Raw genomic sequence first — 22,331 nt, forward strand, 5'->3', positions numbered from 1 at the left:
TCTCAGTTCTCATGACCACACGTCGAAATACCTTATGTTTATTACAGTAATCGTTGGTTAAGAGTGTGATAAAATAAAAGATAATATAAATACATCAATCAATAGGTGTTAAAAGAGAAATAAAGGCAGACTATGAAAGAGATGCTTTATAATAAAGTGATAAAAAAAACCCAGAAAGCCCAAAACAACAGCCCAGCGGTCCCAAACACTTAATAATATCAGGACAACAGAAAAAATAGACACATCTGCTATTTTCACAACCAATCTGATTGTAATCCATAGACTAATCTATTTCCTTTTCAGGACAGACAGGCCACATATACCAAACAAAACAGATAGAAAGATAGATAGATAGATAGATAGATAGATAGATAGATAGATAGATAGATAGAAAGATGCACACACAAATAATATATATATATATATATATATATATATATAGATAGTATATATATATAAAATATAAATGGAGTCACTCACTTATGATCCACCAACACTCATATATATATATATATATATAATAAAGAGAGAGAGAGAGAGAGAGAGAGAGAGAGAGAGAGAGAGAGAGAGAGAGAGAGAGAGCGGGGGGGGGGGGGGGTGTTAATGTATTTGTTGTCACAAAAGGAAACGAATAAAAAAAATATTTAAAAAAGCAAATCCAAGCCTTTCCCCCAGAAAAAATAATAATATCCTTTTCGATTATAAAATACTTCTTTCGTAGTGAGGCTAAGTAAAACATTCTTATAGTTTAAAGTTGCCAAAAAAATCCAAATTAAGAAACGACGTTTAATATAAAAAGTATATTGTAAACTTTAAAATGGTCGACAAAGAAGTTTCGGGTTTCTCCCTTTGTCAACAGTATCAATAACCAACAAATTTGATTTTCTTGCTCATCATCAGATTTTACATAAAATTTTATGGTTCTCTTCACTTTTAGATGCAGCAAAAATTTGAAAAGTCCACAACACTTGTCTTTTATTGTTTGAATTTCGTAGCTTATATTTACTTGATCACTACATTTTGTTTTGTAAGGATTACAACCTTAATTACTACTAAACAGCTATTTGTATTACGTTTTATATGATGTCAATATTAATTTATTGTACCAGAAAACATCTGAAATTCTGCCATCCCAAACTACCTTTGCTCCTATGTAAGAATGACGTGCCGTTTACATTTTGGGATTTTGCCACATTTACCATTGAGAATCGAAAAGAATGATGCTGATAATAATAAGGATATGGATGATGATGATGAGATGATGATGATGATGATGATGATGATGATGATGATGATGATGACAATAAAAAAGCTGATAATCATTATTCTCATTCTGATTACTACTGGTAATCAATGAATAAATAATAGTTTGTATTGAAATAATTATCAAAGCATTTGCTACACATGTCATGCTAAAGAATCGAGTAAATCCATGTCTTGGTTCATATTAAGATTGTGCAACCAATTTTAAGTGGCAAGATATCAAACACTACGTGAACTCACCCGGGCAGCCAGAGACGTTGTAGGTTTTTCAAGTAAATCCCAAACTTTCTGACGCCAAACAGCCCACATTCCCGTTCCAAAATCGTCCTCATCCCGCTGTCGTATCGACTCCGCCTCTTTCCGTATCTCCTCGTACACATGTTCCTTCTTTTGATGATATCTGTGCTGACAGCACGATTCCAGGTACAGCTCGTCGACTCCCCAGTAGTCCAAATCCTCAGAAAACGACAACACGCACATCTCCTCAACGAGATGAAGACGCCCCGTGCGATAGAAATTCAGAACAGAGGCAAATGCACGAGGGTGTCTATCGAAAAAGAACTCATTCTCAGCTAGATTGTAATCATCACATAACTCCATAAGCGCTTCGTGGCATCGACAATCTCGGAGTTTACCGAGTCTGGTATGCGGCATGCGTTCCAACGTTCGCCAGAGGACTTCGTGTTTGACTCCACCGACGTTGAGAATGACTCGCCGGCTTTTCTGACGGTGTCGTGCGATGGTGTAGGCATCTGGAGGGTGGTTCGGGTCGGTGGAAGGGTAGTACCGTCCCTGGGCTTGTAAAGGGAATTGGCTGGACAGGTGCCCAGTGTCAACAATGTTGACATGCGCGCCTGAGGTGGGCGAGGATAAGGAAGCGGAAGGATCATGGTGGGGGGTAGTACCAGTAATTTTCACATCCAGACGCCTTTGATCTGGATGCGACTTAGCACCTGAAGACATGACCTGTTGGTCACTGGACGAGGAGGAGGTGGCGTTAGGTAAATACTGTTGCTGTTGTTGATGATGTTGCTGCTGATGTTCTTTGCTATCTGATCTCAAAGCAAATTCTTTTCCGACGTCAAAAGCTGCTGCTGAGGGGGAGGAGGGTACCCTAACTGTACCCGCCGAGTCCTTCTTTCTGGTTGCCGCCGGCCCTGATTGGGTCCTGAAAGATGCGCCATGGCTCAGGACCGACAATCCCTCGCCACTCTGTGCTGAACCAGAGCTGGGAAAAAGAACGGAAAGGAAAACAAATTAGGATATCATTGTAAGATGGGAAGTGACTTCTAACTCATTCGTAGAATTCTCTTTAAGGACGAATGGCCAGAGAGTGTGTGGTATATCCAGGATTGTGTAAACACAACACGTATTAGACAGAAAGAGAGGGAGAGAAAAAAAAACAAAACATGGTGCAATTAATAGCGGTTAAGAAAATTTTTGTTTTTAAAAAAAATGTTTTTGACAATGCACCATACCATTTTTCTTGATCACCATTGTTCATGAGATCAGTTTTAACTGGAGACAAAATATCAACCTTTAACGGTCGATTGATAAGTTTATGTAAAATAACATCGCAATGAAAGAATATTTTCATTCTGCTCCTGTTCAATAGAATGCAATATTTGTCAGATATCGGGAATTACGAGATCAACCCTAGAGACGAAAGACCGAGTTTATGAGGTCTTTTTATGAGCTCAATAAGTTACCGATTACGGTTAAAAAATCGATCACAATAACACCTTATTATCATAAAATAAGAAAGATCAGAAAAACAAATTGGTAAAATGGAATAGAATATAGAGATAACACCATAACCCAATATTTGTTTGCGCACATCAACAATCGGTGATATATCACTATTTATCGGACTCATCTTTTAATCGATATTAGGTTTATGGGGTGAAAGAATGAACATTTGGAAGTTATTAAGTGGTTTTAACAATGCCCGAACTTTATATGAAAGATCAAAAGAGGTATTATGACTTTATATTCATTCTCTTCCATCACTTTTATAAAAACGTGTATTTTGATGAATGGAAAACACAAAATGTCAATCATTATTCGTGAGAGCTGTATGACTGAAGCATTACATAATCTTTGTTTTGATTTTCTATACACTCGTGGCTACCTTTATCCGTCAGGAAAACCAAAGAAGACCGTTACAAAGCTCATAACTTTGAACTAAATAACCAAGCGTTAAAATCACAGCTTACATAACGAATAGAGGCCAAATGAAAAAACGAACTTTGTGTTAAAAATCGATCAAATAAACCAACCCTGAATGTACGTTAACCTGACTGAATCAGTTGGGCTAGACCCAGTAAGATGATTTTAGTCCTGTTCAAAACCTAAAAATAAAATAGCAAATCAAATATGACTATTTCATTACTTCAGATTTGTTGGATAAAAAATAACAGAGATATCAAGAGATTAATATCCAACAAGTTAGTAATTTAAAAAAATGTAAACTCATCTTTCATTACGAGGATGTAATCAATATTTTTTTTCCTCAAACAACAATTTTAAAAAGAAAAACCAATCAATGAAAAGTAAAAGAAAAACAACCAAACAATAATACTCAAACAAAGCAACAAAAAAAAACCCCACAAACCAAACAAACAAATAACGAAAAAAAAACAACACAAAAAAAAAACAAACAACCCCCCCCCCTCCAAAAAAAAGTAAGCAGAACAAAGCAAAAAACAAAGCGCTTCTTACACATTTCCCCTATTGAAACTAGAATAGCCAACTTTATAACAGTATATCCGATGATATGAATATTAACATTAATCCGCGAATAGTGTTGTATTGAAAGATGAACGTCCTAACGTTCCAAAGATTCCTAGTTACCACAAAGTAGAGAAGAAGATAACTAAAACAATTTGTTCAGTGCGATGAAGGGTTTGCAGAGTGAGTTTACACGTGTTTCGATCAACAGACAGCTTGTGGTGGCGAAAAACGAAACTGTCGTACAATGGCGAAACAACTTTTATTTCTTTTCTCTGCGATTTTCTTCAAACGTCGATGAAATAAGTTAACCCTATTATTGTCAAACTATTTTAACCCGATACTTCAGAGAATCTTAGGTTTAATAATATTTGACAATTGGAGAATCATCTTAATTCAACGATATTTGAGGTACGAAAGTTCTGCGCAATATGAAAAATCTGTCGTTTTGTCATGATGCGACAAAACAATTTATTCTTTTTTTTCTGTTATTTTCCTTTTGTTTGTGCTCGTTGGTGCTCACTAAAATCCAGTTACACATTCTAGGATATAGTTTTACGAGTTCACCGTTAAAGGTGAGCGAAACAGGTTTGGCACAGTCGTTGAACATTTATTAGTGTGCATTTGGGATAACGCGATTGAAACCAAATAATTGCCATTTATTTTAAAAGTTAACCAGACAACTCGTCCTTCAACAATCGATGATTTAACTAACTCTCGTTTCGGCAAAAATAATAATAATAACAAGCCTGAGACCTCACCTGGGCAAATCTTACTTTATATTTTATCGAAAATTTCTTTTGTACGTTAAGAAACACTCTTAATAAAAATAGGATTGAATAGCAAAATGGTAATATCTATGAACGTTCAAATATTTTGTTCTCTCTATGGAGAGAAAGAAATATCTATGTTTTGACTTCTTAAAATCATACAAGCGGAGATACTGTGTTTTGGAATGGCGCCGCTCGCGTGTTGTTGCTGGGAGCAATTTAGTGGGATATTTGGCACGTTTTGCTTTACTTTCTTTTGAAGACAAGAATGGATATCCCGGGAACTGTTGCCAACATTGTTATGTTTATCATATTGATCACACGCGCCAATTTTACAATCAATCACTATCGTTGTCGACGTTGATGTTGTCGTGGTCATCATATTTTCATCTTCATCATCAACCTCATCATCATCATCATCATCATCATCATCATCATCATCATCATCATCATCATCATCATCATCATCATCATCATCATCAGCAGCAGCTCATCATTAACATGATTACCTTCACCACTACCGCCGACGCCGCCACCACCACCACCAGCAGCGTCAACACCACCATCACCACCACCACCACCACCACGGCCACACCACGGCCACACCACAACCACCACCACCACCCATCATCATCATCTTTATCATCATATCATCATCATCATCATCATCATCATCATCATCATCATCATCATCATCATCATCGTTGTCGTTACCGTGGTTTTTGTCATCTTTTTCATCACCATCATCTACATAACCTAATTCAATCACAAGAATAAAAAAAATGCTTTGGTTCAAAACCTAAACTAGAAAGAAACCGGATTGAAATAAAATCAAATTACAACACATATCGTAATTTGTACAAATGAAATAACCTGCTACAAAACACACTTAAAGAAAATCACACACACACACACACACACACACATACACACAAACATATACATAAACACAAACACGCAAATACACACCCACACACAGAACACAGAAATGCTCAGCATATAAATAAAACCCAGAAATATAAAAGAGAAAGGTGAGGGGGTGAGGGTACATTGATGGAGAAAGAGGGAGGGAGAGAGAGAGAGAGAGAGAGAGAGAGAGAGAGAGAGAGAGATAGAGAGAGAGAGAGAGAGAAAGATAAGTAGATAGAGTGATAGATGGATAGATAGATAGATAGATAGATAGATATATAGATAGATAGATAGAGAAGAGATAGATATGATAATAATATATATATATATATATAGATAGATAGATAGATAGATAGATAGATAGAGAAATTTGTATAAATGAAATAACCTGCTACAAAACACACTAAAACAAAATCACACACACACACACATAAACACAAACATATACATAAACACAAACACGCAAAGATACACAAACACACATACACGCACAAAACACACAAATGCTCAGCACATTAAAAAAACCCAAGAAAAATAAAAGAGAAAGGTGAGGGGGTGAGGGTACATTGATGGAGAAAGTGGGAGAGAGAGAGAGAGAGAGAGAGAGAGAGAGAGAGAGAGAGAGAGAGAGAAAGATAAGTAGATAGAGTGATAGATGGATAGAGAGATAGATAGAGAAGGGTGGGGGGGGGGACGAGAGAGAGAGAAAGAAAGAAAGAGAGAAAGAGAGAGAGAGAGAGAAAGAGAGAGAGATAGAGATAGATAGATAGATAGAGAGAGAGATAGAGAGAGAGAGAGAGAGAGAGAGAGAGAGAGAGAGAGAGAGAGAGAGAGAGAGAGAGAGAGAGAGGTAAAATCAATGCCCACCAACCTCGAACACAGCTATTGAATAGATTTCTTTACTTATTCACGAGGCCTCGCGATTCCCGCGACGCCATACTTAACAAAATGAACAAAAATCTTTGAACATTGCGAGATCGTCAAAGTATTAGTTGGAATAATTCATCTGCACAGAGACAATTTACAATTTGCCTAGAAAATTGAATTCCCTGGATCGATAGCCTGTGCTTTTCACAGCTGCCTGTTATTGATTTTCAGATTTTTTTTTTATCTCTTTCACCTGCATCCGTCCCTCTCTGTTTTGCTATAACCAAAGAGAGCCCCCCGGGGAAAGAGCAATGTATCTTCGTGATCCTGATATATGATGTAACAGATAGAATACATTTGATTGAAATTGTTTTGATGATGTTGAGGATGGACGGGACTGGTGATGCCCTCCTTAGATACTGCTGCCGATTCTGCTTCTGTTGCTAAGATTTTGTTGTTGTTGTTGTTGTTGTTGTTATTGATGATGATAATGATGATGATGATAATGGTAATGTTACTAGTGGTGGCGCTGTGATAGTTTTGCATTGGTGGTGTTAGTGTGTATAACGAAGTTGATAGGCCTGAGAGTTGCTGATATTTTGTTGTTGTTGTTGATGATAATGGGCGGCTATGGCATGACACCCGCTTTTGGATCGGAAGGTCCTGGGTTCGAGCTTCGCTCGGCGCATAGTATAGTCCTTCTTGGAAAAGGCTTTTTACTAACATTCTCTCGCCGTATTCAGGTGTGAAATGAGTAACTGACCATTAACAGAGTTGTCTCTCTCGGAAAAAAAAATTGAAATATCGCCTAACAGACGTCATGTCTCGTTCTACATGTTACATGTTGCTGTTGGTCAGGGACCCTTTGTAAAGCGCTTTGAACACGCTTAGTGGATATTGTACTGTATAAAAGCTCAAGTATACTTTTTTATATAATGTTGATGATGATGGTGGCGTTTGTGGTGATAAATATGGTGGTCCTGTAAATGATGATAATACGGATGGTGATGTTGACTGTAATTTTGATGAATGAACGACTCGAACGACTGGACCAAGAGTAAGATTTTTTGTTGGTAACAATTTTACCTACCCTGTTTCTGGTCATGTTCAACATCGGATGATTTTGTATGAGATAAAAAACAAGCAAATCAAGAAAAACAACTCAGAGCTCGGCTACTGACATCAATGATGCTGCCGGTGATTGTAATGATGATGGTTATGATGATGGTGGTGGTAATGATGATGCTGACAATGTAATAGTGGTTTTAATGATAGGTGTGATCTCTTTCACTCATTGATCCAGTCTACAGGAAAAAATCAGGGGAATTTGCTGGGTTTTTTAGAAGCATAATTTTCCTTGGAATTTATTATTAGCACTTGCATTCCCTTCTAACTGGTCGATAGTACACTGGGAAGAGAAATGATATCGAGTTTGTATTTTTTGTTAAGGCAAACAAATTTTACAATATACATATTATTATCTTCAAAATAACTGGTCGGATGTTTAAAATAATGTATTTTTAGATACTTTTCTCATGCAGTAATTGATGGTTAATCGCCATAATATTATATGCAGCGCAGTATGATAGTATTATTTTAAATCCAATTCTAATGCATTGCGTTTAAGGGTCTTATTATTGTAAAATAAGAACTTTAGGGATTTCTTTAAGGAGTTCATTTCGAGAAATCTCAATGAAATGGAATATTAGCGTCTTTGCAGAGACTGAATGGTTGGACATGGTTCTACAGTATATTGAACATGCTTTGGTAATTGCTGATTGTATTACGTATTGTTGTTGATAACGGCGTTGATAATGTTGTTGATGCTGATGGCGGTATTGATGGTTGTAGTGTCTGGATTTTACAAAGAATGTATTTTTAAAATTATTGGCATCAATTTTATCTACCCGCGATCGTCTCCTTTCATCGTTAGCTCATTGATATAATAATAATATAGTATAGTAATAAAATCCATTTGAAAATCCAAACAATTTGGAAAAAAAGATATGAATAATTTGGAAAGAAAATTAGCTAAATCAATTTTCAAATGATAAATTCTGTCGATCGAGTTGGATGAGTGTTAATTTATTCTACTGTATTTTGTGGATTCCAGGCTCGAGCCGATAGCAGACGGTTGACGTTTTATTTCTTTGGGCAAGTTTATTACTGCACCTCGACTATCGCCCATATTTTACAAATGGACAACAAGGGTGATTCCTGTTAACACCAGACGTTTGTTTGGTGAATCATTTTCATGGAATGGCGGTCTGCAGCATATCAACATCGCATGGAAGGCGTAATTTAAAAAAAACCAAACAACCCCTCCCCCCCCCCCAAAAGAAAAGAAAAACAAAACAACAACAAACAAACCAAATATATTATACATTTCACTATGTCCTTCTCTGTCTTCTTTTCTCTCTCGACCCCTTTCTCTCTGATTTCCACCCTCTTCCAATAAGTATATCTGCTGTATTTGTATCTCTCCCCTTCCTCCTCCCCTCCTCCTCCTCCTCCTCCTCCTCCTCCTCCTCCTCCTCCTCCTCCTCCTACTCTCTCTCTCTCTCATTTCCCGCTCCAAACTTTCTTTCCCTTACACCAAATTCCCCAAGGACCTTGAATTGTTTTCAGGGTAATCGAAAGGTAATGGTGTAATCAATACACGTCAAGCCCAATCAGTTGTTATCTTGAATAAATAAAGCATAATTACATAACTCTCCATGCTGCTGGTCTGTGCATGCGTGTGGTTGGGGAGGGGGTGATGGAGATTCATCTCAGGACAAATATATTATGGCATGCAATGGATATTTTATCCTTATCATCTCTTCTTCTTCTTCTTCTTCTTCTTCTTCTTCTTCTTATTCTTCTTCTTCTTCCTCTTCCGAATCTTCTTCTTCTTCTCCTTCTTCTTTTGAACCTTCTTCTTCTTCTGAATCTTCTTTTCTCCTTTCTCATCATCATTACAATCTTCGTCCTCTTCATCCAATTTTCTTTTTACCAATACCTTTGTACCGTTAATATCAAATTTCCACTTCTTATAATGGGATGAATTATGGTTTTTCGTACACCTTTATCCATGCTGTGATAATCCCCCCCCCCCCCGTTTATGCATGCAATCCGTCAGGCATATCAGATATGGTAGGTTACACCAAAATATAGATGTGCTCAAATGAGTCAAATATAATCTATATTAAAATAAAGGGAGTAAAACGATCCATATAAAGACCTTGTGTTGTATATTTCACGTGTCATTCTTACTCCATTTATTTTATTATACAATGAATGGTAGGTTAGTAAACCTTTAAAGAAAAATTGTTTAGCTTATATCAAATTTTTGCGGCATTTTCCCTAAATCTTAACTAAAAAGTTAATCTAGATAAATTCTAATCAAGAGAGAAATAATTTTAATTTTATTAAGCAGAAGCTTAGCAGGTGGCCATTTCCTTAATTTACGACATTCTTCCTACTACTTATACTATAGATAACGACGATGAAGAGGATCGATATGATAATAATAATAATAATAATAATAATAATAATAATAATAATAATAATAATAATAATAGTAATAATAATAATAATAATAGTAATAATAATAATAATAATAATAATAATAATCATCATCATCATCATCATATATCATAATAATAATAATAGTAATAATAATAATGATAATAATAATAGTAATATGATGATGATAATAATGATAATGCTAATAAGTATAACAAGAATAATATTAATCATAAAAACGATTAAGTAAATCGTATATAGGGCACAATCCATGTGAAAACCAAAGCGCTCTTTACACCGTTGAAATTTGGTCTCAAATGAATACTACAGTTTGTTACACTTCTAACACAAAACAAGACCAAAACAAACAAACAAACAAAAACAAACAAACAAACGAACAAAAAAAAAAACAAAGTCAAAGTATATGTTTATAAAAAGGAAAGAAAAGGTACAAGTAAATTAAAAATAAAACAACCCAAAAAACTTACTCATTGGCGACTGCACACGTCCCTACTTGAATCATGAAGGAGAGGAACTGTCCAAATTTTCCATATTAAAAAGTGTTATCATCACAACCAATAAATTGTCTTTCTGCCCATCAACTATGACACTATTATAACCCGATAATCACAAAGTCCTAGAATTTTTAATTTATATTTATTTATATCGTCAATCTTCAGGGCTACCTCATCACTTTACTCAAATTTTCTACAAGAAATAGATACTCATTAAACCACAAATCCATTTAAAAAAAAGTCCAACTCACATTAACCACACCTGTTGTTAAGCGCAAAAAGAAAACTACTTTTAAATTTATAAATAGATTTAAAACACCTTTTATAGAAATACATCGTTAATTTAGCGGTCTCCAACAATCCCAGTAAATAAACAAGGATTAAGCTTAATAGTAATAATGGAAAATTTCCCATTACAGCAAAACAAACGATAAATCCTTCTTAACATCCTGGTGATAACAGTCCGTATTTAATATGTATATAATGTACACACAAACTAAATCAAATAATAATAATAGTAATAATGATAATACAGTGTGGCGATGCGGCACAAAACCACCACTGGTAGGAGCGAGTACCTCAGCGTCAACAAATACTTCAACTACTACCAACCACACCACCATCACTACTATTTCAACTACTGCTACACTACTATTACTATTACTACACGCGCAAAATGACGACGACGTCGCACACAGTAGTATCGATTTTTTTTATTACTCAGGTAAAATCCTCAATCATTGCGACCGCACATTTCAATCCACCACTCACTAGGTCTAAGCCTTCTCTCATAATGTTTATTATTACTTAGGTATCAATATATCCAAATAAATAGAATTATTATGATGATTTAAAAAAAAAAAAAAAAAAAAAAACAAAAACAAAAACCAAACAAACGAAAACAAAAAAACAACAACAACAAAACAAAAACAAACCAGGCAGTGAATAAAATGTCATAAAATTCCAGTAAACACATGCATTCCGTTATGCTGGTTCCGGTAGGGTGAAAAGAACAATAACAACTGCGTGCTACCCTTTAGATCGGGCACTAATCGATTCCATGCGGCCCACGAACTGGTGGATCGATAGAAAAATAAAAGGGTCGCGTGTAAATATGATTTTAGAAAGTGAAAGATTATCATCAGCATCAACATTTACGCATTAAGAAAATATAAGAGAAGTACAATTTTTATTTATTTGTATTCTTTGTTATTTTCTTTTCTAATTTTGAATAATTAGATATATGGCATTTCTATTTCTATTTTTGTATGTTGTAATTATACAAACAACGCACCTTATTTGTAGGGTAAAAATATTCTGATTTCATTATAAAGTTGTTCAGTAATTCCAATTATCGTATTTACGCATCTTGTTTGTTTGTACAAAAATAACCATCGCAAGACGGAAATGCTGTGAAGCGACTCTATATCATTTTTAAAGTTGACAGTGTTCATATCAGATTTATCTTGAAAACATGGAATTAGTTATCTCAGAATACACAAATAACCGCTAAGAATAGAATCATAGATCAGATGACAGGTTGTTTTGTTTCTATATTTATCATCGTTTGTAAATACACAATAATTTGTATCTTCTTAGGGCTATCGTATAACACGTTGCGCAACATTCAAAATTCGGACACTCGAACTAAACACAACTAAACACTCAGGATGAGTAAACCTGACGATAAAAAAAGTCATCTTGTTTTATGGATCTGGTGTTTATCTAAGAGTTTGCATCGTGAAAGTAGCAAATGCTTGCTAGCCTTTGGATGGGACGCCAACTTTATATTTTTCTGACTCCGATGTTGTGTTTTTGGATTTATAACATGAACATTTATATTATAGAGTATTTCCATGGATGCACCACACTCAATGCTCTTCACAATGCTTCATTTATTCCCCCAACAGCCGACATGGAAACAACATTTCCATTCCATACCGTAAAGTCGCTCGTAAGTCGTCATTTTCTACCAGCACTCTCAGTATATCCGTCACTGTATGAAGTCTGTTATTCTTTCACATCTGACTCAAGTTGGCTATAATGCGCGTAAAGTGTCTTCCCCAAGATCATAAGGCCTGGGCAATGCGACAGTTTTACGATCGTTATGACCCATTGGTTAGTGGCCAACTAAATCAACATCGCATAGATAGTAGGCGATTGGCTAAGAAGCTCACAACATTGCCATCCGGAAGTATAACGGACCGACACACAAATCTGTGGGTAACCTTTACCGTTTATAGTCTGGTTAATGCAGTTTAGTGAGATTTACTCATAAATTTGGATGGCAAAAAAACAATAACAGAGAACCGAGTGATGTCAACTTCGTTCTATCTATAAGATCAGTTGGTAAACCACTCGCTTCATACTTAAGGGGCGGTTTGGGTCTAATTATTAGGAAAATCCTTCAAAAATTTGATTTTGAGATTTTGGTGGAAAATGATATTTTATTATCTTAGAAATAATATAATTGAAGTCCAAATTCTTAAAGTATACTATAAAGGCACGAAATACAAAGTCGAAAATGGTACAGGTAGTAAGAAATGTGTGAAAAACCGGAAGCTATTTTGCTATTTTCTCAAAAAGTCATTTTTCTAAGGGTATGGGATACTGTGTCAAACGTTTCTCAGAATCTATTCAATGAAATTGTCTGAAAATTTCCACAGTTATGACAGAGATAATGTATTGTGTCACCATAGAGAGATTTTTAAAATAAGATATGTGAATTTTAAATTATAATCCTAAATCTGAATTTTTTTACATCAATTTTGTCATAACATTTTGATTCTCAACTTTGTAATGATCTGATAAAAATTCCATAAGCTAAAGCCGTAAAATCTCTCTATGGTGACACACTATGGTACAATGTTGGAGGTGATTCCTTCATTAGTTTTTGTGGAACGTTTGCCACAAGATTGTTATATTTTTTGATGTCAGACCCCCAAATTAGATCGCAAAATGGGTATCAACACAGATAATTAAAAATTCTCACCATAAATGTTGTTTTTTAACATATATTGATGATACAGAATGATTAAAACCGCCCAATATAGGTAATTAATTTTTTTTTAGAAAAGACCCAAACAGCCCCTTAAAGGACCAAGATCGATCCCGGATCAGTCGAGAGTTTTTTCCGCCCCCCCCCCCCCGCCCCCCTTGTCTACCCAGCAGTAATAGGGTAGCTGCGTCTGTTAGATCTGACGGCAAGTATTTTATCCAAAGGAGAGCAAGCGATCGCTATTGTCGGTTTCCCGCTATAGTCCGTGACTTTTATATCTTTAAGTGGACTGTCTTCCTCTTTTACTATAAGTAGGCCTAAATCTAAACAATGGCCCGCTGTATGAGATGGTTTGTCAATTATTTGTATCAGGTGGTATGTTTCCAATAATATTTTGAAATTCCTGGCATCAGAGCACGATGAGTCATCCATATGGAAATAGAAGTTGTCCGTAATGATGAAAGGTGTATGTTAAGTGTTACTGTTGGTTAGGGATCCTTGTAAAGATGATGGGACACGTGGTATATGATGACATCCTACTTAGACATGTTAAAATTATGGAACAAGAAAAGTAAAAAATAAATTAGATATTCCTTTGAATCAAATAAACCCGAGAAGGCGGAATTTATCCGAGTTTTCTAAAGCATCAAAAGGAAAGGTGGACAATTGCATTCTAGACGTTGCTAGATAAGACGCTTGGCTATAGGAAAACATTTTAGTAATATTGACTTTGTTATTGTGTAGCTTCAAAAAGACAGTCATAAATGTATTCTTGAGGTTAAATAAGACGTTAGACTATCGGAAAGTACTTTCAGCCATTTCTGACAGATCCCGCTACCCAATCACTGCTGGAAAGGGAGCAGAGAGGACCCCCCTTCCAAAAAAAAAAGAAAAAGAAGAGTAGAATCTAGTTGCTCTTATCTGAACAATCCCTCCCCTCCCACCCCATATATATATATATATATATATATATATATATATATATATATATATATATATAAAGAGAAATTATTGTATTATTAATAATAATCTTTTAAGGTCCAAAATAGAAACACATGATAAAAATAGAACTAGACACAGAGTTAGCATAGTCGAGGTATTCCTTTAATAGGTAAGGTCAGCTAGTATTATGGCTAGCGAATCTATTTCGAGGACTGGGTAATTAGCGAGGGTCAATAACAACAATGGGGACCATTTTTATAGCACTATAGCCTCATTTTCATTGGTCATATTACGCATCGTACAATCAGTTTTTTCCGGGAAATTTAAACCTCGATACAACAATTTATTATCGTCATGCCAACTTGTTTAAGATTAATTAAAGAGTTTTGTCTCGGTTTTCGTACTGTTTCCAAACTTATCCCATTAATATGAACCCAAGCCAGTAGTGAAATGGGAGATTTATTGGCCTGAAGAGAAATTGATTTCTTAACAGGATGAATAATATATATATATATATATATATATATATATATATAATATATATATATATATATATATAAATATATATACCCCCACCAACAGTGATTAGGTAACTGGGTCTGTAAAATCTGGCGGACAGTTCTTTGCGATAGACTAGCTTCCTATCCAAAGGGTGGAAAGAAATTAGTTTTTGTCCGTTTCACACTATCATCATCATCAAGTGCCAGGCCTGTTGCAGACATCGGCGATCATGTCCCTCCAACCATATCTGTCCTCAGATCTTCTCAATAGCTCGATTCCTGTTCCTCCTCCACCAATCCATCCGTTCAGACTGTCAATGTAATCAATCCTCTGTCTCCCTCTTCTTTTCTTCCCAGCAACTTTACCCGTAAGTACAATCTTTTCAATTTCGTATTTTCTGTAAACATGTCCGAGAAATTTTAACTGTCTTTTTCTGTTGGTGTTTACCAAAGTTGGTATACAAACCGGATGAACTCCAGTTCCTTGGGCATACATAATGGCTATTGAAATTAATTTACACACATAGATTAAGGATTCAACGTTTCCGTATATATATATATATATATATTATATATATATATATATATATATATATATATATATATATATATATATATATATATATATATTTATATTTACACGCAGCCTAATGTTATTGACACAGCGAGTAATTCAAATAATGACACCTAAAATAAACTATTTTATATGAAATGAAACATGACATACCCCGATGGTTGTAGTTTTGTGGTATGGCAATGGTTTGTGACATAGCTAGAGCTCCCTGAATAGAGTCCGCTACAGGTCGCAGTCATCGGAAACTTATAGCCTGACACTGACCAAAAAATAATGTCAAAAGACAAGTCTTTGGCCACAAAAGAAAACAAACCGTGAGTTGTATTCAATAGTTCAACCAATGGAATCTCGTGTTTCCTCGAGCTCTGCTAACGACAACTCACTAGACGCTGCAAAAATCTAAAAAATGGCGTCAAAATAAAAGTCCAAGTGGGTTCTGGTGTCTGGCTATAGATAGTATGCGCTTGGCTAAGAATCTCATAACATTGCCATCCGGAAGTATAACGGACCAACACACAAAACTGTGTGTATCCATGAACGTTTATAGTCAGGTTAATACAGTTCAGTGAACATTACTCATAAACGCGGATGGCAAAAAACAATAACAAAGACCTGAGTGACGTCATCTTCGAACTATCTATAAGTAGTGTAGTAGTGTCGTATGGTCTTCACACCTCCAAGTGTGACTCATTCAGCCATTTGATGTAGTCGTCATCAGCTTTGTGGATAGCAGGATAGCCGCCCTCTACGGATGTTGATGGACAGTGAAGTACCACATGGTCGATGTCCTGATTTGGAGCGTTACAGGCTTGGCATGTTGGTGTTGTTATATAGCCCCATTTGTGGAGATTAGATGCTGTTCTACCGTGTTTAGATCGTAGTCTGTCACAGGAGGACCACTGTTTTCTGTTTTGTGTGTAGAAACCTGGGAGTGGTGTTGCTGTAGGGTCTTCGATTAGATCACTGTTTTTTGGTTTGTTTTTCTCCCATTCAGTTTTCCAGCTATCAGAGAGGTCGAAATGTTCTTTTTTGGATTTGTAGAACGGTTTGCGAAATTTTAGGCGTGATGTTGTGGGGGCTGATTGGGTGATTATTCAGAGTGGAGTATTTGATGTTGTTTTCTCCAGTCGGTGATATTGTTTTTGTGTCGCCTCTTCTCTTCGGAGATGGGGAGGGGCAATTGTGCTCATAATTGGTAACCACGAGGTGGGAGTTGATTTCAATGTGCCAGAAATTGTTCTCATGGTGTTATTTAGAGCGGAGTCTACTATTTTGGTGTGAGTGGACCTTGCCCAGACAGGGGCACAGTATTCTGCTACACTGTAACAGAGTGCTATAGAGGATGTTCTGAGGACTGATGTGGAGGCACCCCAGGAAGTTCCAGCAAGTTTTCTAACGATACCGTCCCTTTTTTGGAGTTTATGTGCAGTATTTTCTAGTGTTTCCTATATGTGAGGGACCGGTCCAGGATTACGCCGAGATATTTTGGGTTTTGGTCGTATGGTAACGTAAAGTTATTAGTTGTGACATTTATTTGTTGGTCAGCTTGATGGTTATCTAGATGGAACAGAGTACTGACAGTTTTTGTGGTATTCATTCGAAGGTACCATTTATTGAAGAATGATTGCAGAATGTTGGTGTCGTCTGTAAGCGTTTTTTTCAATTTGTTTAAGGTCGTTTGATTGCCATGCAATTGCGATGTCGTCAGCATAACCAAATTTGAAAGCTTTAGTTACGGGAATGTCGCTTATATAGACGTTGAATAGAGTTGGTGCTAGAACAGAGCCCTGAGGTACTCCATTTATTATTGTTCTTTTCCTGCTGGTCTATAAGTCTATAAGTGAACGATGGCGACGTATTGGCAGAGCAAAGTTAGCCACTGTAAAAGGCTGCTTATTCGTATTTTCTCAACCTACTCATGTGCAAAATGAGTACGTTTCAGGTAAAGGCCTTGTTTGATGTTTAAAAGAACCCATCTTTTTCAGCAATGTTAAAACAACGAGAACCCCCCCCCCCCCCCACTAAAACTTGAGCTTTTATAAAACGCAATATCCATTAAACGTGCTCAAAGCGCTTTACAAAGGGTCAATAACCAACAGCAAAGCGTAATATGTAAAACAAGACATGACATGACGCCTGTTAGGCGATATTGATTTTTTTTCCGACAGAGACAACGCTGCTAAGGTCCAGGTACTCATTTTACACCTGAGTATGATGGGAGAATGTGGATAAAGACCCTTTTTCAAGGAATCACCTATGCGCCGAACTCAGAACCTTCCGATCCGAAAGCGAGTGTCATACCACAAGACCACAAAAAAGAAAAAAGGAAAAAAAAGAAGAGAGAAACAAATCCCACGTTTATAAATATTTGACAGATTGGGGGCCACCTTGCTTAACTGCTCGTTGATAAAATAGAAAGAAACGTGGCTAAATGAAATATGCGTCTTGTTTTTATTTTGCGATCCTTTGAAATAAAGTCGTCAAAGTGTCAAGCGGAGGAAGCGTCAATGGGAAATGACTCTTTACTAAAAAAAAATTATCTCACCACACTTATGCGTAAACCTGACCAGTAACAGCGTTGCTTCTTTCGAAAAATATATTCCGATAGCGCCTTACAGTCATCCTGTCTTATTTTGTATGTTTATTTTTATTGTTTGCTTGGAACCTTTTGTAAATCTCTTTTAGAATATTTAGTGGGTACAAAAGCTTTATAATAGCGGAAGCGTTTTTCTATGTTGTGTCAAAAAGAAGTTCAGGGAGACCGATCACATTTCTGTCTTATATTAATTCAACAATATCTTATTGAGTGACGTCTACTGCATTCTGTCTATACTAAAGGAAAATTCAATAGGATATCAAATACTCATTTTTACAAAATTCGATAAAGAATCTCAACTAAGGAATCGAAACAAAAAATAAATAAATCAGAACTATCTCTTTATTATTGTTACTATCTGCCTAGGCAAGCGAAGCACCCTCTGACGACTCAAGTCCCTGTTGTTTACAATTTTGAGATCGATACGCCAAAGAATTACTACGACCCATTGTTCTCCTACGAACAATGCGTGACGTGAAATTATATTATTCATTATTTTTTGTACACCAGCGTTATTTACAAAGATGGGATCTATGCCTCATAAACACTCAATAATGCGTCCTAGACGGAGCGGAAAAGAGGCGGACTAATCAATAGAAATTAAGGAAATAGTCAGATAAACGAGAGGCTCGCATCAGTCGCAGAACCAGGCAGTTCCAGTAATGTTCAAGGGCCATCGATTTTTGTCGGCGAGGCCCCCCCCCCCCCCCTTTTTCCTCCTCCCCCAATTTTTCCTCTTCTTATTCTTCCCCTTCTCTCCTCTTTTAGTTGGTGAGTAGCGAAAGGGAGAGGATGGGTGGAAGAGAACCAGAGGCTGTGATTGACATCATTAACCAGTTAACTGCCGTACTCTGGAAAAACACGTATTTACAAATTTGTCCAGAAAACTCGTCCTTCAAATAAATATCAATTGATTTAAATGACCCTCATCTTGGCAAAAACTCGGAAAACAAGAGATTTTGCGATTCTCGGGTTTGAGAGAATTTGCCAAGATGAGGGTCATTTAAATCAATCGATATTTGAAGGAGGACTTTTCCGGTCAAATTTTAAAATACTAGTTCTTCCAGTGTACGGCAGTTAACTGGTTAACTTTGCAGTAGCTCGGCCTGATGGCGATGTCGCCCGGTTGTGTTTTTTACCCCTCTTCCCTTGATGATTTTCTGGTGACTCGATGGTATTTTTCTCGCCGCCATGAAAGAGAGAATTCACGGCAGAGAAGATACAATCACGGGAGGTTAGTTGTTTTCAAGCGGGCAACGATCTGATGAACTGAGGGGGTTGAGATTTGGCTGGTATTATGTTTTGCTGGCCTTTTTTTTGGGAAGCCCAATTTGAATAGTATTTAGATAAAAAGAAATCTTAGTTATCTCCTACTTCTAGATATTATATAAGGAACTGACAGAGTTGTATGCACTTATAATACCAATTTTAAAATACGAGTTTAATACCATGGGGGGGGGGGGGGGGGGGGAGGAGTAGGTGGAGGAGGGAGAGAGGGGAGGAGGAGTAGGAGGAGAGACGGGAGGAAGAGAAGAAGGAAAAGGAGGCGGAGGAGAAGTAGGAGGACGATGACGAGGAGAGGAAGGAAGAGGGTGAAGAGGATGGGGATGGAAAGACAAAGAAGTAAAAAGAGAAGGAAATAATGATAATAATAATAATAATAATAATAATAATATATAATAATATAGTAGTAGTAGTAGTAGTAGTAGTAGTAGTAGTAGTAGTAGTAGTAGTAGTAGTAATAGTAATAGTAGTAGTAGTAGTAGTAGTAGTAGTAGTAGTTGTGGTAGTAGTTGCAGGTATTGTTGTTGTAATAGCAGTGTCGTCTTCGTCGTCGTCGTCGTCGTATTAGTAGTAGTAGTAGTAGTAGTAGTAGTAGTAGTAGTAGTAGTAGTAGTAGTATTAGTAGTAGTAGTAGTAGTAGTAGTAGTAGTAGTAGTAGTAGTAGTAGTAGTAGTAGTAGTAGTAGTAGTAGTAGTAGTAGTAGTAGAAGAAGAAGAGAAATCGAAGGAAAAAACGAAGATGAAGAAGTCGGTCATTTCGCTGACCTCTCCGTCCGTTCATAAAACATTCCATTTCTCTCTCTCTCTCTCTCTCTCTCTCTCTCTCTCTCACACACACACACACACACACACTCACACACACACATAAACAAACACTTTGCCTCTATCTCTCTCATTATCTCTCTATTAATTTCTAACCCTCTTAACCGCTCATCCACCGATCCTCCCTACCGTCATCAATGCTTAAGAATATTCCATCCACTCAATAGTCATTTAGTCATCCATCCATCTTTCAATTCATCCATCAATCCAAACACCCACAAACCCATCCATCTATCAATCTATCCATCCACTATTCCATCCATCCACCCATCCACCCACCAATATATTCATCCATTCACCCGTCCACCCATCCATCCATCCATCCAGCGATCCATCCATCCATCCACCCACCTAAAAGGCTCCATACACGCGCGGTTTTGATCCTGGTTCGTACCCCGATCAGGCAAACCGGGTGAAAACGCCATGTGTGTGGCCAAATACCTGGCCGATAAACCTAGGTACGGTCCATCGCTCGCAAAGCCCGACTTGCTAAATATTTTTCGAGGCGATCGGCGATCGGGGGCGTGGCAGTATAAAAAATTGGACAATTTTTTTCGGATTTTCGCTGTTTTGACGTCAGATTCGTGATCAGCGTCGAATTTACAATAGGTTTGATACCAAGAACTATGTTTTTACTCCAAAAATTGATGAAATTAGAAATAAATTTTAATTAATATTGAGGCTATGTGGCAGACAGAACAGTGCCCCTCCCTATTTTGTGATGCACCAAGTGGTATGACTCTCGCTTTCGGATCGGAAGATTCGGGTTTCGAGACCCGCTCTGAGTGGCGCAGAGTTGAGTCCTTGGAAAAGGCTCTTTACTCCCATTCTCTCACCGTACTCAGGTGTAAAACATGGCCGTTCGTTGTCTTTGTTGGGAAAAAATGTCACATCGCCTGACAGGCGTCATGTCTCGTCTTTCAAGTTTAATATTGCTGTTGCCTTGGGACCCCTTGTAAAGCGCTTTGAGCACGTGGATATTGCGCCAAATAAATGCTGTGTTATTATTTTTTTTAAATAATATTTTTATAAATGTTGCGCCAGGAAGAGGTAGAGGGCAAAAGTTTCGTTCTTGATCATCCTAAAATTTATAAAGGATTTCATACAAAATAAAAAATAGTTTTCATAATTTTCAATGTGATGATATAATAATATGCCAGTTCTTTTTTTTTTTTTTTTTTTCCTCACCCGTTGACGCGACATGACGGTCGACCTTGACACATACATTTGGGATTGGCAGATGCCAAAAAGCCTTGACTACGGGATGACAGGGGTGGGCATTGTAACCTTGAATTATAATCTACAAACAACGCCCCCCCCCCAAAAAAAAAAAAAAAAAAAAAAGAAGAAAAGAGCTGTGTGCGTGTGTGGTGGTGGTGGTGGTGGGGGGGAGGGGGGGGGGGTGCGAATGCGAGTAGTCCCGAGGAGTACCCGTTTAACCTGCCACGGGAACACTGTCGATTTGTTTTAATAATAATAATAATAATAATAATAATAATAATAATAATAATAATAATAATAATAATAATAATAATAATAATAACAATAATAATAATAATAATAATAATAATAATAATAATAATAATAATAATGACGATAAATAACAAATCTTTATTGTCCACAAAATGGAAAAATTTCCGTGGTCTACGTTGCTTTTAAACTTAAATCGGATTGCAAATGTATTGATGTTATGCGTATTGGAAAAATACTCACGACATCTCCATCGGGGTATAACATATTAACACACAAAACTGCAAACGCGAACGTTCATTGTCTGATTGATATAACTTAGTGATAAGTTAATTATAAAATGCTGTCTAAAAGCAATAACAACGGGTTGACTAACGTCAAATTCATTCCTTCTATTGATGCTCTGTGTTAAATTAAAATACTCACAAAGTCCGCCATCCAGAAATATCACTCCAGCCCAAAGATCTAACCTTGAACGTTATAGTCTGATATATTTTAATGAGAACTAATCATAAAAATGGGTGTCTAAAAACAATAACAATGAGATGAGTGACGTCAATTTGGTTCCTTCTATAAATATCCAAG

At 36.6% G+C, this 22,331-nt stretch overlaps 1 protein-coding gene across 3 annotated transcripts in view; it reads right to left on the reverse strand.

Annotated features, from left to right (window-relative positions):
• The window catches only part of LOC144960825 (uncharacterized), a 367,389-nt gene that overhangs the window by 62,155 nt on the left and 282,903 nt on the right, over positions 1 to 22,331 (reverse strand). For 2 of the 3 annotated variants that reach the window (XM_078894192.1, XM_078894207.1), the window contains one exon: positions 1,504 to 2,491. In XM_078894192.1, the coding sequence (XP_078750318.1) occupies positions 1,504 to 2,491 (988 nt within the window). Of the gene's footprint in view, positions 1 to 1,503; positions 2,492 to 10,534; positions 11,175 to 22,331 lie in introns of those variants that run through there. The other variant, XM_078894201.1, reaches the window with a different exon arrangement.

This window comes from Berghia stephanieae, chromosome 1 (genome assembly GCF_034508935.2).
Source record: "Berghia stephanieae isolate SIO BIC M18660-M18661 chromosome 1, UCSD_Bste_1.3, whole genome shotgun sequence".
Taxonomy (NCBI): Eukaryota; Metazoa; Mollusca; class Gastropoda; order Nudibranchia; family Aeolidiidae; genus Berghia; species Berghia stephanieae.